The sequence below is a fragment of the Lepisma saccharinum genome, chromosome 11, assembly GCF_977018435.1.
Source record: "Lepisma saccharinum chromosome 11, izLepSacc3.1, whole genome shotgun sequence".
In the NCBI taxonomy this organism is placed as follows: domain Eukaryota; kingdom Metazoa; phylum Arthropoda; class Insecta; order Zygentoma; family Lepismatidae; genus Lepisma; species Lepisma saccharinum.
Genome location: NC_139239.1, coordinates 30,964,422 through 30,979,976, shown reverse-complemented (window position 1 = coordinate 30,979,976; position 15,555 = coordinate 30,964,422). Strand labels below are relative to the sequence as shown.

The following is a 15,555-nucleotide window of genomic DNA, read 5'->3' as shown; positions in this document are numbered from 1 at the left end:
TGTTAATGAGACTATGGCAGAGTTGTATAATAAAAAAAATGTGGTTTATTGCAAAAAGGTTATTGCATTGAATGTGTTTTTTGTGAAGTTGACCTAGTTTGCATTTCCTTAAACATACCGTAAATGAAAGGATGTAGTTTCAAAAATTGGAAACAAATACACTCTTGGCATATCAACTTGCACATTACCATCATCTTATGGTGCTACTCCATGTAAATAACAAAATTAATCACTCTGGAAGTTATTATTGTTTTTAATTACATTAAGGTTTGAATGTATATGAATGCATATAATTTGCATATTTTAGCAACAAAAATGATTAGCATCTGTAGCATATACGGTGAGTCACATAATTATTCGGACGGATAAGATTTCTGAATATTTACTGACGTAGTCGTGATATAATACGATGTTAAATGTTTAATATTTATTTAACAAAGAAAACACAATATGAGCACACTGTTAATTATCTTCAATTATGTTTAATATAATATATTAGTAGAATATTTTCATTAAACAAAACAAACATTTTTTGTGGGTTAAACAAAATTATTCGGACACATGGAAGGAGAAACAGGAAAACACGCTTCAAAATCAACGAACAGAAATGTCAGTATCTGGTAGGCATCCCTTTCATTTTTAACACCTCGGATAAACGATTTGGCATACTTTCTACCAATTTTCTGGTGTACACTGGCGATATGTTGGCCCATTCATGTCGAAGTCTTTCCTTGAGGTCTGCCTTCGAGGTTATAGGTGTCTTCCTCACTTCTTTCTCCAACTCACACCAGAGGTGCTCAATGACGTTCAAGTCTGGAGACTGCGGTGGAGGATGGAGCACTTTTGGGCAGTTGTACAATAACCATTCTTGTACTACGCGGGAAGTGTGCTTCGGGTCATTATCTTGATAAAACATAAAGTTACAAAGAATGCCCATCATTTCAGCACTAGTCTTTAGATTTGACTTCAGAATGTCAAGGTAACGGTACCTGTCCATTGTCTGTTCGATGAAAGCCAATTTACCAACGCCTTGGGCCGACATGCAGCTCCAAACCATTACGTGACCACCCTCATGCTTCACATTTTTGTGAAAGCTTTGCATGCATTCAGGCGATGCCACCATACTCCACAAAGTAATTACATAATTCTATGAAATCAGTTAATTATGAATATTTTAATCCAATCACATGTCTAGAACCATACAGTTTATTTGTGAATCTTACACATGTAATGCTGGAATGCCCCTGGTGTCAGTTCCCTTGTCACATGCTACTGCTTTTAAAAATACAAGGGAGAGTCAAATAAAAACCTCAAAAGTCCGACAAAAATTACATAACAGACTGTAAACAGCTGAAATTTACATGAAGTATTGACTGTTATTTACAAAACCACATGAAGGTTGGAACACTGATCAAGTGAGCTTCACAACACCATTTCTGTCATTTTAAAGATGACACGTCCTGCAACAGCTTTTGTGTTAATCTTTGTAAAGTATTTAGGTAAAAATACTATTGTAATAAATATTAATGGAAGTTGACCATTGATGCATTTTTTATGCTTATCTACTTGTATAATTGATGAAAATTTCAAAATTTGGTAGTAAAAACCTTCATATTGGCAGTGCAAACATTGAACTTTGATTATAGGCTCTTATCCAAAAGTTCCTTGAGGCAGTGCTGTAAGTGAGATGAATTTTATTTAGTAGTGTAGCCAGTGTGGCATGTGAAATTACCATTGTGAAGATATTTCAACATCTTCTGATTGATTGGAATAATATATACATATAAATTACAAATATATAGCACCTCTCCAATGGCCAAAAATTAAAATAGTTTTCCATCACATGTTCATATTTTGATATGGTTGAAACTTTCTATTTTTTATTAATTAACTTCCTTACCTGCTTACATTATACCCTGAGCATGCAATCAATAATGTAAACATAGTAAGGGTTCCTTAAGAGGGGGAAGAGGGAACAGTTTCTCACGAGAATACTTAGCAATACTTAATGTTGGTATAGATTTAAAGGATTTTGAAAAAAGCTCCAAAGGATTATCTATATATGTATATTTGGGTAACAGTTCATTATATCGGTGACACATTTCTTCATTTTTACAGAAGAAACTACTTACGGAAATGAGTTTCTCCAAGTTTTCCAATGTTCGTTCAGGTATTTTCTTTCATCGTGGAATCTATTTGATCAGCAAATCATATATTTTTCAAGAGAAATATCCGACCGACGCACAATTGCCATGCTTCCCGTACGTGAACTGCATGCTCCGCACGTTCGATGACGTAACCCACCGTCCGTCTTTCAAACTCCTTTTTTTTTTTTTACTATGCTTGCCTAACCCAAACCAAACCTAACCTAACCTTATGGAAATGGTTCGTACAGCTATCCGTGAATGTTCCGTGGGGCTATCCGTGAATCGTTCGTGGGACTATCCGTCAGCTACCGTGCATAATGGTCGTGGAGCTATCCGTGAATGATTCGTGGGGTTATCTGTGAATGGTTCGTGGGGCTATCCGTCAATGGTGCGTGGGGCTATCCATCAGCTACCCGTGCATAATGTATAATTTCCACCGGTTATGAACATGATAGTAGGTATTTTTCGGTGAAGGTGCATACCCATAATGTGAGTCAAGATGTGCCCGCCATATTGTGTGTTCCGGAAGCGAAGAGAGGAATAAAAAAAAAATCACTCTGTGAAAAATTGTGTTTGTTTTCGTGTAAACAAACACAATGCACCTTGAACTATGTTCCGCAATACACAATTGGTAAGTATGAACCATGCGAAACACAAAATATCCGATTTAAATGTGTCTCCGATATAACGAACTGTTACAATATATTTGTAAATTACTGCTATTATTATTTATTATAGTATTATTCCACTTTTACAACATATTTTACCATATTTTTGATTTTTCATATATAAACAGTATTTCATCTAAGGGAATTGTTTAATGAAGGCCAAATTTGTACTAAAGTTCTTTTAGTTCAAGTAGTTGTTTTGTTTCAACACGGCGGCCAAAGGAAATGTTCAGAGAAAGGTGCTGTGTTATATTACTAGTGAAACTGTTTGAATTCATGTTATAATTGTTTGTATGTGTGCTTAAGTGCATCATTTATAAATAATGTATTTATAGTATATAAAGTCAAAATGCATCATCTTGTGCAAGATGATGTTCTGTGTGATACACATATAGGTAAGTAAGATTAGCAATTTTATTAATTTTATTAGCTTCATTCATATTCTTTTGAACTAAAAATCACCATAACAATGAAGAGAAACTAATAAAAAAATATCATATAATTGATTTTATTAGTATATGTGATGTTATATATTATATTATGTTAGACAGCATTTTGTGTTTTATGGATGCTACAAATCTCAGTGTGAAATAATTGTTTACTTAACTTGCTTGGTGTAATTTTGACTTGCATTCAATGTAAACATATTTACCCCTCCCCCCACCCTACATTCATAATGAACATTGATTGCTAAATTTGCAAGGGTGTAATAGCATTGTCATTATTAATGCTATGCTAAACTTTGTATTAAGTAGTTCTTTGAGTTTCTTGACCCAGTCTCAGATTGTTGGATTCTTCCATAGTAGGTTAGGCAAGTTTGTTTGATGTTCATAGCATTTCTAGGCTAGAGTAGTTAGGTAGCATTGCCTTAGTTTTTCCGCATTTATTTCCTTTCCTGTAAATGTAGACATTTTTTTTTTTTTACTAAAAGTGCAAAAACGTCTGGAAGGTACTTCCCAGTACCAAATTTCTCCAATAATAATAGTTTACATCTCAACAGAATTTTGCAAAGTTCCAAGTGTAATTCAGCATTCCGTTTCTATCTATCAACATTTTCTTCCAAATCTGTACAACCAGTAAAAATTGTCCACTGGAAAAAAGTCAGACCAGTTGCTTCACCAAACTTTGGAGATTCATGGTGCATAACTAATGCCATGGAAAGTTCAGTTACCTGAGATGCAATAATTATACATAATTTATAATTTATGCAGTCATTGAATATTCACATAAATTATTTATATACAACATGGATATTACATTCACAACATGCAAGTACCAAGTTTTTTTCTTCTTTTCCGTGAAATTTGTAATGTGAAATAATTTTGTGTAGGAACGTTCTTCCTAAGTTATTCAGTGTTACACAAGCTAAAGTATATGTTAACGAGAAATACTAGGCTATCATAATATGCTAAACAAAGCTAGAAAACATACATTTGAAATAGGTGCAAGGCATAATATTCTCTGCATATGAATCCAATGTAAGCACTGCTCGATTAGTTTTAAATACTTTATATTAAGTACAAGGTTGAAAATTTATACACACAATTTGCATAAATGCATGTTTGATTTTCACTCTGCCCTCTCAATGTCTTTCAGCATAAATATGGTATGAACATGTGTAATCGTAACTTCAAATAAAAGCATGCAATGTAAATAAATGCATGTAGGTTCCATATGTTAAAGCTATGCATGACTTTATTGTATGCAGTATATGTGTGTTTAGTACTTCTCATTCCCACTTAACACATTGATGAAGCCAAAAAAATCTAAGTGCAAGATATCTGTGAAACCTTATTAATGTATATGCATTGATATTCACATTTGACTATTTCACTCGTGTACAGTTATCAGATTCATGACTTCCTCTTTGGCATCAATGTAATGTGATGCATTGCATGCTATTTTTAAACCATTGGATACATGTGAAAGTATTCACACTACAGGTGAAAAATGTTATGCAACTCTAGTGTGAATATCTCCATTTGGTTATGTAAGATTGAAAGTAAGTACCATGCAACATATTACCACCTAGCACATTAAAAGTTCTGGTATGTATTTATGTAAAAGTGCTAAAGGGAAAGTAATATAATGTTTTTTTCTTCGTGTGCTGTTTACTGTTCTTGTGTACAAAAGTGATTCAGTTGAGATGATTTCTTTGAAGTCGTAAGTTTGCTTGGAAAGTTTATATTCCTGCTGTTGAACTGTCGAATGTCTGATTTTTTTCTTGTTTATTTTAGAGATATAAAAAAAGGTAAAGAAGGTAAAGTGCTCCCCTGTGCTTAGCACCATGCCATGAAGGTGTATAGGGGGTGTGGGGGTAACGCCCCACACTTTCATGATCCGGTCGTGAGTGGGGGTGATCTGATCAGCATCACGCCCCTGACCACCTTTACCCCCCAGGGTTTTCCCCAGGTACCCATGTTATTCGATGCTGGGTGGGCGCCGGGGCCGCTTCCAACGTTAGAAAAGTTCCCGGATTTGAACCGGCCGGGGATCGAACCCGGGATCTTGAGCATGTTAGTCAGATGCGTTACTGACTGAGCCACCGCGGCCACTGTTTTTTAGAGATGTATATAACGGCTTGTAACCACACGTTCACACACATTATTAGCATTTTACCAACTAGGACGACGTTTACAAACAAGGAAGTCAGTGGTGGCTTGTAATCACACATGTGTTTTTTAGAGATGTATATAACGTACATTTATAAAAAAAATGTTAATAGCATGTTTTGAAAACCAAATCAGAATGTGCAGTTCATTTTGCTCTTTCTTCTACAATGCTGTGAATACAATACAATACTGTGAACTGTTTATACATGGCCTTTAGACTGTGGTATGTTTTTTCACATGCTGTGTTTGAATTCCATTATAGGCTTTAAAAGTTTTTAAATGTGTGTGAATTTATGTTTGAATTTGTGTAATGTGATTACTTTGTTGTTAAGCCGCGAGCAGCGTTAGTTGTCTTGATATTTTGTTCTCAAAAATCGGTTGTTCATATATCTTGGCTGACAGAAATTTGATTTTTTTTTGTGTGTTTTTATGTCCACCTTATGCACAGGAGGCTAATTTGGATGAGACCTACAGTTCAAACTCTGTACCAAACCAATATGTGCCTTCACCAGGTATCGGAGGCACATAATGGTTGGAACCTCTTGATTACAAGGCAACAATGTACCACTACGAGGTGATGAAAATGCATTTTCAGGTTGAAAAATGTTATGTACATGTAAAAAAGAAGTAAGTGTTGAAACAGCAAAACAATCAAATTGAAGATATTTCTTCAGATTAAGAAAAATCATAGAGGTTAAGGAGAAATTGGCGAAATACTAGGGCGACATAATCAAATCTCCCTAACCTAGTTGTGCAAGTGTTTTGGTGGGGATGGATAGATCACATCAAAAACATAATTGGGCAAAATACAGGGTGTCTCAAAAGTAATAGCGCAAACTGACACAGGTGAAAGTACACGATAATAGAAGCAAAAAGGTCTCAGTAAACATGGGTCTGCAAACGAGCCATTTTCGAGATAATCGCGAATGTGTGATTACAAGCCACCATTGACTTCATTGTTTGTAAACATCATCCTAGTTGGTAAAATTCTAATAATGTGTGCGAATGTGTGGGTACGAACCATACCACCTCGGAAATGTTATGTTTGATTACAACGCCACCTGTCGGAAATGTTCTGTTTTGTAAGCAAAGATCAAACCTCGGACCGTGCAAGGAGTAAAGCACTCGGTGTTTACAAAATGTAATCAATGATGGCTTGTAACCATACGTTCACACACTTTATTAGCATTTTACCAACTAGGACGACGTTTACAAACAATGAAGTCAGTGGTGGCTTGTAATCACACATACTCAATTATCTCGAAAATGGCTCGTATGCAGACCCATGTTTACTGGGACTTTTTTGCTTCTATTATTGTGTACTTTCACCTGTGTCAGTTTGCGCTATTACTTATGAGACACCCTGTATATAAATAAAGCAATCAGATTTTAATTTTACATGCCTGTAAATATAAACTACTTCGATAGACGGAACTGTGCAGAATTACACCTACTGCTAAATGTTTCAAGGATGCCAGCACTAATGTGTTTTGTAGGCAATAGCTATGAATGAGCCCTCTATGTAAAACTCTCCATGCAGGATAGAAAAATTGTGCTGCAAGAATGCTGCAGATAATGTTCATTATTTGTCTGTATTATGTGCATATATATATGTGTGTGTATGGAAGTGCATATTACACTAACATGCAAGGAAATAGACCCACCTCACACTTTTTACATAAAATGTTTACTTGTTCTTACTTTTTCTTCCAACTGATTGGAGGCACATAAAATGTGTAGCCAAATGGAAGCGTCTAATCCTACTTACACGTAGATAAAGTTCAGCAATAAATACGTATGATGTTAATAAATTAATAACATTTTATGTCAAAAGTGTGAGGTGGGACTATTTCTTTGCACGCAAGAAATATGTATGTCAGCAATCGGAAGTTTAACCTAAATGCTATTTTGTAGTGGTTAGACACAGAGAGAGAGAGCAGATACAATTTTTTGGCAAGTTCGTGCATATGAGTTTTCCATTAGTACAGTCAAAGGCAAAGATAATGGTAGGCAAATTGTCCACCGCTATTTTCATTAGCCTTTTATTCTGCATCCTGTGTTGTTTTAAGGAATGATATTATGTTGGTTCGAAGCAGGCATTGTTCTCTGCTTCTTATTTCAATTCATTGTCTTCACATTGTGTAATTCAGACCAAATGAAAATGGTGGTGGACAATTCGTCTACTGTTTCTTTCGCCGTTGGGTGTACAAATATGCATATTGAGGGTATAAAAGTGTGACATGAGAACTTTTCATGTTAATACTACTTTTTCCTCGTGCTACAGTGCATTATATATCCATATTATTGTCAAAGTTTAAGTCCACTTTATGCTCAGATAAACTAATGGGAAATGAAGCGTAAAGTGTGATCCAAATCAATGTGCCGTGTACCTCCACTGGGATTCAAACCTTGGACCCTTTGATCACAAGGTGATGTTACCACGACACCACTGGTGAGGTCCTTATGCGGGCACATCCACATTGTTCTTGTGAGTTCCAGAGATAGTTTTTCAGTAATATAATAAAATTTACTACGTACTTTGGTAGTATAGAACTTGAATAAATCACATGTTTTCATTGGAATATTGATTTTTTTTTCAAAGTTTTGTAACATTCAAGTAGAAATTTTATGATTGAAAAACATTCTCTGATGATAATAAGACCAACATGGACTTGTTAATAACAGACTTCTAGATTTATGACAGTGCCAGAAAAAAAAATGACTGGGGAGGCAGACTGGAAAGGTGATTTTCCTCATATTTAATATACCACTAAATACCTTACAAAAATGTATACATGAGTAAAAAATAATTTATTTGCATAGTTTTACTTCTATGCCTTTGGGGATGGTGGAGGACCCCCTCCCCCCGACCTTCTTTTGGCACCATGACTGCTGAGGTAGTCTTAAAATTTACTACGTGTAATTATAAAAATTGTGCCAAAGTGTCCATCGTATGTACCAAAAGAAATCGAGACTGACCATATGTTTTAAGTGAACATGTGCCCCCAATTGAATCAAACCTGTAGCCCTCTTCATTCCAAACAGTTACCAGAAATTAGTAAAATTTAAATATTTTCAATTTATATTGTTATTACCTTACATTTTCTTTTTGTGAAATGTATATTTGGACTTTCTGAGTGCAGCATGTATTGAATGTGTGTGTGTGACAGTTTTTAGCAATCAGATGTAATCTTTAAGAAAAATATAATGGTAAATTTCTGTGTTCCAAATTTTTTTGTATTTTTTTGCAGAATATCTGCATAACCACAGATATTTTATATTATACCCTAATGTGAAAAATGTACCATATTTATGCATGTATAATGTGTGTGTGTGTGTTTCATGTGCACCCTGTTTTTTGATTGGAAAAAGAGACAAACAATTATATCTTGTATTTAATGCACAGTACAATTCAGGTTCAAGAAATGGCTTTCTTAGTTGAAGGTCGTAAAGCTGTTGCTATGGCGATCAAGAGTGAATGACATCATACTTATTCAGTGTTGCTATGTAGACCAAGAGGAGAATATCATCTTGTGTACACAATGTGTCACCAACTCATGCCACCTGCCCTTTCTCTCCACTGTGTTTAGCATCCCTAGCTTTCACTTCTGTAACCACCTTGTTTATTCTGTAGTAGAAGAAAGCGAGAAGAAAATTATGTTATGGCTTTGCAGCACTCAGGAAGTTATTTTCTAGTATTTCTCTCTCGACAAATACCACTGACACGGGAGGTGCATGCCCAAATTCTGACAGAACGGCGGCCCCTTTCTTGGTGTCTCAAAAGTTTCCTTTACTAAGTGAAAAATCATGGGAAATGCCATGTCACTTTTATGGATTTTTAAAAATTATTATTACTAAAGAAATCCAACCTTGTAATTTGTATTTGTGCCTGATGATATATATGTGTCATACACAGTAACATAGTTAAAATATGCATGGTTTCATATTGGCTGTCCAAATAATTCTGTGCATAATACGTACCACAGTTTTTGAGGGTTAACATTTTGGAAAATTGTGCACATTATACATGAGTAAACATGATACTTTATTATGGTATTTTATGCCCTGAAGTTCATTGAGTTCAGTACATTTAATATTGTTTACACTGTATTTTTTTTATGTATATATTTTTAATATAAAGCATTTTTGTTTCAGGTTAACATCACAACAACTACAAAATGAGATATATCAGTGCATGTGCAATTAAACTCAAAAAAGGGTACAAGGACAAGGTGCCCAAGTGAAAGAGTCTTTGAGCAATTCAAAATAAGATCATACAAAGAAGAATGACTGGTGGAGGTGTGGGAGAGATGCAGAGTCCAACTGCCAGGGATTCAACAGTGATAGGTATAGTAATTAGAACATAGCATTAGAACAATTTGTAGAAATATGTAACTTAAATGCTGATGGAAATACAATATATAATCAATCTCTAGTTCAAAAAATAAATTGTGGAGTTCCCCAAGGCAGCATACTTGGACCTTTTCTATTCCTGCTCTACGTAAACGAAATGCCAAAACTTTTGAATGAGGCACAGACTATACTGTATGCAGATGACACAAACCTTATATTAACAGATCACTGTGAGTATGCCTTAAAAAATAAAGTAAACAACACATTGCTAACATCCAACAAAAATTAAGTAAAATGTCTGGTATACATCAAACAAAATATTAGTACTTTTGAAACCAATGAAGATATCCATAGCCTGAACACGAGAAATAAAGATAAAATTCGAATGAAGACATGCCATGCAGTCTTACTCTCTACAAGAAGGGACCTAAAACCTCAGCAGTTGACCTGTATAACAAGTTGCCCAGAGAGTTAAGACACGAACCAAAAGTGGAATTTTTTAAAAATAAAATCTAAACCATGATAATTAAACATTCATTTGACAGCATACAAGAATATACAGAGGCAACACTCATCTTTTGAATGCATACAGACATATCTAATGGTCAGAGTGTGAAAGACTCAAGGTCTTGTGTATGTGTAATCAGAATACAGAGGTTGATCCATTTATATTGAGCAGAATTCGAATGTGCCACGTACCTAGGAAATGCTGTGTTTCCACCGCTGGTTGTGTTTGATCTGCAGGCTACCACTACTGACTATTGCCCGGCATCGGAGTTTCCATTGCAGGAGACTGCGTTGCAGCTGGACCATGGGTATTGCATCCCACTCCTCGTTACAGGCTTTCCACAGGCAGGAGACGGTGTGGACTCGTCGATGGGACAGGCACCGCTTGAGGAGCCCAAAAGCACAATAGTCCATTGGGCTGGCATCTGGACTCTTGACAGGGATGTCAGAGAAGGGAATTGCCATACTGCGATATAATTCCAGCGATGTTTTCGCCGTATGGCTGGATGCCTTGTCTTGGTGGAGTTCAACCTGGTTCACATCTTGTCTGTACAATGCTGGGATTTCATGCTGGTACATTTCAGTCATGACATGAGTCTGGTAGTACGCAGCATTGATTTCGACGTTTCGCTCCAGCTTTCAGAGACTCAGTTTGCTCCTATATGAGAAACCCTGCCACAATCATTAACCCTTTTGGGAAGCTCTCTGTGCACTGGCAGAAGAACGTGCTTCGGCCCTTGGCGTCAACAGGTCTGTATGTAAGGGCACGAACTTTACCACAGTTTGTGAGGTAAATCCACGCCTCATCAAGGGTCACAACAATCTTCCACCGATCACCCGCTAGATGACGTTCATACAGCCTCATACAGCCTCCTGCAGTTAGAGATCGTCCGTCAACTAGTATGGATAATACTGGTGCTTCATGAATGGTAGGAAAGAGAAAAAGAGTTTCTGGTCCAAAACATCCAGGTGCCATCCCTTGCATCATCAGTCTACATGCCATAGCTCCCAACTTCAACATGAGGGCTAAGCAAAATTTCTGTTTCTAAACCTGCAAATATGAACCTGTAATGAAAACGAGCACATCAAAATGGCCATCACTTTTACCCAATACGAGGGTTTCTGGAAAAGTTTCTGCAAACTACTTCCTACAGTGGCGTTATACTGAACGCAACTCCAACTGGCGGCTGACCTTGACTGATATTTCTGTCCCTTTCTGTCCGCCAATCATCTTCGGGGGTGTGTGACTCAATGGGTGTCAACAAACTCAGTTGCAAAGTAAACGCTGACGATATCACATCGCTCTCCCGAAGCATCGTTTCCAAGCGTACTTCTGTTTTTACCAGTTGTCTATTTGCGTGTGAAACTCCCTCATGTAGGACCGTGTGTGGAGTTGTACCATTAACCCCCGCTGATTTCTGGTGCTGACAATTCTGTTGCCCGAGAAGACTCTCTCACACTTTGCAGTACATTTGGCAACATGTGGAGACCCAACGCTCATTTGTTTCATTGCACGAAGCACCTTTGGTACCTTGTGATTCGAAAATGTTCTATTTCAGTAGAAGAAAATTCAACTGATCGCTGATTCGCTGTAACCCAGCTGCAAGTTGGAGTTGCATTCAGTATAGTGTTCCACTATTATAAAAATGGGAAGAATAGACCTTTTTTATGTTTAAATTATCTTTGATTGTTTGTTGAAGCCTATTCTTTTGTATTTTACAGCAGTTTGAAGAGGTAGTTTCATGTGAGAAATGGAAATTTCTCGTGAACACTTTCGGGCAATAATTTTTTGTGATTTCAAATGTACTTTAACACCGAAACAATGCATCGAGCGACTTCATTTGGCTTTTGGAGGTGAAGAACGATCCAGTAGGACTGTGTACAATTAGTTTTCCGAATTCCAGTATGGTCACACATTTCTCAGTGATGAATTTCGTGAAGGTCGTCCATCCACATCTGTTGTTGCCAGTAATGTTGATGCTGTGTATGAAATGATTGAGAGAGATCGGCATGTGACATACCGTGAGATTCAGGCATCCTTGAACATTGACATGAAAGCAATACATACGATTTTTCATGGTCATCTGAACGTACAGAAACTTTCAAGCCGTTGAATCCCACACAACTTGACCCAAGCTCAAAAACAGGCTCATGTAAATTGGTGTAAAGAAATGCTCAAAAAATTCAACCGAGGCAAGTCAAATTTGTTGTACTACATCGTTACAGGGGACGAAACTTGGATCTATTCATACGAACCCGAAACTAAACAGCAATCCTTTGTTTGGGTGTTTCAAAGTGAGCTGAAACCAACAAAAGTTGTTTGTTCGAGGAGTGCTGCCAAGCAAATGATTGCTTGTTTCTTTGGTTTTACTAGTCATGTGGCAACAATAGCTTTAGAAGATTGAAGGACTGTAAATGCTGATTTATATATAACAATTTGTTTGCAAGAGGTCATCAATGAATTACGTAAAACAACACCAAATCATCGCATTTCTTCACCACGACAATGCCAGTTCCCACTCAGCACACCAAACTGTTGATTTTTGTCCAGTAAAAATGTCGAATTAATGACTCATTGTCCGTATTCACCTGATTTATCACCTAATGACTTCTTTTTGTTCCCACACATGAAAAATAAAATGCGTTGTGAGCAATTTGTGTTGCCTGAAGCAGCTGTTGACGCATTCCGAACAGCGGTTTCTGAGGTATCAGCTTCAGAATGGAAAATATGCATTCAAAATTGGTTTGAGCATATGCAAAAGTGTATCAATCTTAAGGGTGAATACTTTGAAAAACAGTAAATCCATTCCCAGAATTTCACATGTCTTTTTTCATATTGATTGCAGAATCTTTTCCAGCAGTCCTCGTATTACACTTTTATTTTATCTTGTACAGGGTGCATCATGGGAAATGGACCATTTTCAAAGCGAGAGTTTGAAACAGGGAGAGGGGGGTGGAGATGGAAGTAGGGTGGCATTGAACTCTCTCGGCCATGCCATTGTCGGATCTGCTCGGCATAATAGCAGTACATGCAATGTCAGTTACAGTCATGGCACCATAGACATTAGAGCATCGTGTGTTTGCATGTGACAGTTTAGTGAAAAGTGGCAAGTCACTTATTGAAGCACAGTGGCTCTTTTGATGCCAGGCATCATAGGTCCATTCGCCAGTTCATGAAACTGTCGTATCCAAGCACACAATGCTCTGTCTACAGTGCCATGTCTGCAACTGACATTGCATGTACTGCTGTTATGCCCAGCCAAGCCAAGCCGATCCGAACAGAGCCGAAAATGGCATGGCCAATAGAGTTCAATGCCACCCTACTTCCATCTCTACCTCCTCTTCCTGCTTTGAATTCTCCATTTGAAAATCGTCTGTTTCCCATGATACACCCTGTATATTTTAATTTATACTAAATTAATTCGAAAAATAATCTACCAATGTTTTAGTAACTGTTAATTTGATGAAAATCCAAATTCCATTGTGTTCTACTTTGCTATGCTATGGAAGTTGCCAGGGGGTCACGAAGGGATACTTGCGCACCCCTTAATTTTCTTCCGTGCCCCCTACAGCACCCCCTGTTCAAAACATATTCACAACCTAATAAAATGTTATATTACTTTATTCTATTAAGACAATGTCGTTACTTTGAGCGTAGAATGTTAGATATATTGAATTGATACCGCTATTATTGTATTCAACAGGCAACCCATTGGTCCTGAAAGAGAAATCACATTTACTTTCCTGTAGTGGCGGCGATCTATACAAATATCAGCCACTGTTGTCTTTCTTTCATCACCATTGTTGTAAATAATTGTACTTTCGTTTATTCCGGTGGCATTTTCCATAATTGCCTACAGCTCACTATATACTTCTTTCATGTTTTTAAATAATTTAGCATTGTTAATGAAAAGCAGTTTTATTTTCAACCCACTTGTTTGTTCATCCTCTATTCTCAAAATCGCACTACAACAAAAATTTTAGTTGCCTTCAGTAGATCATCGGGTTGTGTCCGGGAATTTAAGGCGAGTTGTATAGAGCCAGATGTTTTTTTTTTGTGTGTGTCTGGTGTTGTTGTTCATGCACACTTCTATCATGTAAGGGAAGCAGTATGATAATGACAAGAAACTGACTACATGATTTTTTTTGTGTATGTTGTCTTATTTGCAAATACCGTATTTACACGTGTATAATGCACATGCATGTATAATGCTCACCCTGGTTTTTGATGGAGAAAAGTTACTAAAATTTTATCTCTTGTATAATGTGCAGTATAATCCAGGTTCAAGAAATGGCTTTCTTAGTTGTAGGTGGTAAAGCTGTTGCTATGCCAATCAAGAGCTAGTGACATCATACCTATTCAGTGAGTCACCTGTTGTTGCTATGTGGACCAAGAGGAGAATATCCTCTTCTGTAAACAGTAAGTCACCAACCCAAGCCACCTTCTCCCTCTCCCTCCACTGTGTTTAGCATCCCAAAGCTTTCACTCTTTAACCATTATATTTATTCTGTAATAGTAGAAAGGGAGATCAAAATTACATTTTGGATTTACAGTGCTCAGGAAGTTATTTTCTGTTATTTCTCACCCAGCAAATACCGCTGGTACACATCCCATGTGATGGGAGGTGCATGCTCGAATTCTGACAGAACAGCACTGCTTTTCTTGTGTTGCAGAACATTACATTACAAAGTGAAAAATCGTGGAAAATGGCCTCTAAACTTTTATGCATGGTTTTGCTCATTTTCTCTTTAATTTTTCTAAAAGAAAAAGAACACTTCAAAATATATACTTTTTCCATGACTAATGTAACATAAGAGGCCCATTCAGGACCCTCAAACTAGCAGTTAGCAGAACAAGATTTCTTTCATAAAGGCATTTACACACTCCATATAAGTTATATTATTTGGCCAGTAATACATTTTAATTATTATTTTCTTTCTCCTTATCTTTTCTTTCATCCAAAGGACCACGAAAATCATAACGTTCCTTCATTTTGTGATGAGCTTATTTCAACTGCATTGCACATTAGTGTCACAATCTTGAATGGAATACTGTTCCATATTCAGAAACTATAGAATTTAAAGTTTACAACGATATGTAACATGATAAGCTACCTTAAACATAAAAAAATATTCCGTGCATAATACACACTATAGTTTTTGAGTGCAAAAATTTTGGAAAAATGTGCACATTGTACATGAGTAAATACGGTAGTAGAACTTCAGGTTGCATGGCAATTTTCTATTACCCAACGCACACAAATTCAA

General features: G+C 36.6%; 1 protein-coding gene across 1 annotated transcript in view; it reads left to right on the top strand.

Annotated features, from left to right (window-relative positions):
- The window catches only part of LOC145994987 (uncharacterized), a 54,828-nt gene that overhangs the window by 26,053 nt on the left and 13,220 nt on the right, over nucleotides 1–15,555 (top strand). The window contains exon 2 of the mRNA XM_083131521.1: nucleotides 9,583–9,774. Within this exon, the coding sequence (XP_082987647.1) occupies nucleotides 9,714–9,774 (61 nt within the window). The 5' untranslated portion in view covers nucleotides 9,583–9,713. The remainder of the gene's footprint in view (nucleotides 1–9,582; nucleotides 9,775–15,555) is intronic.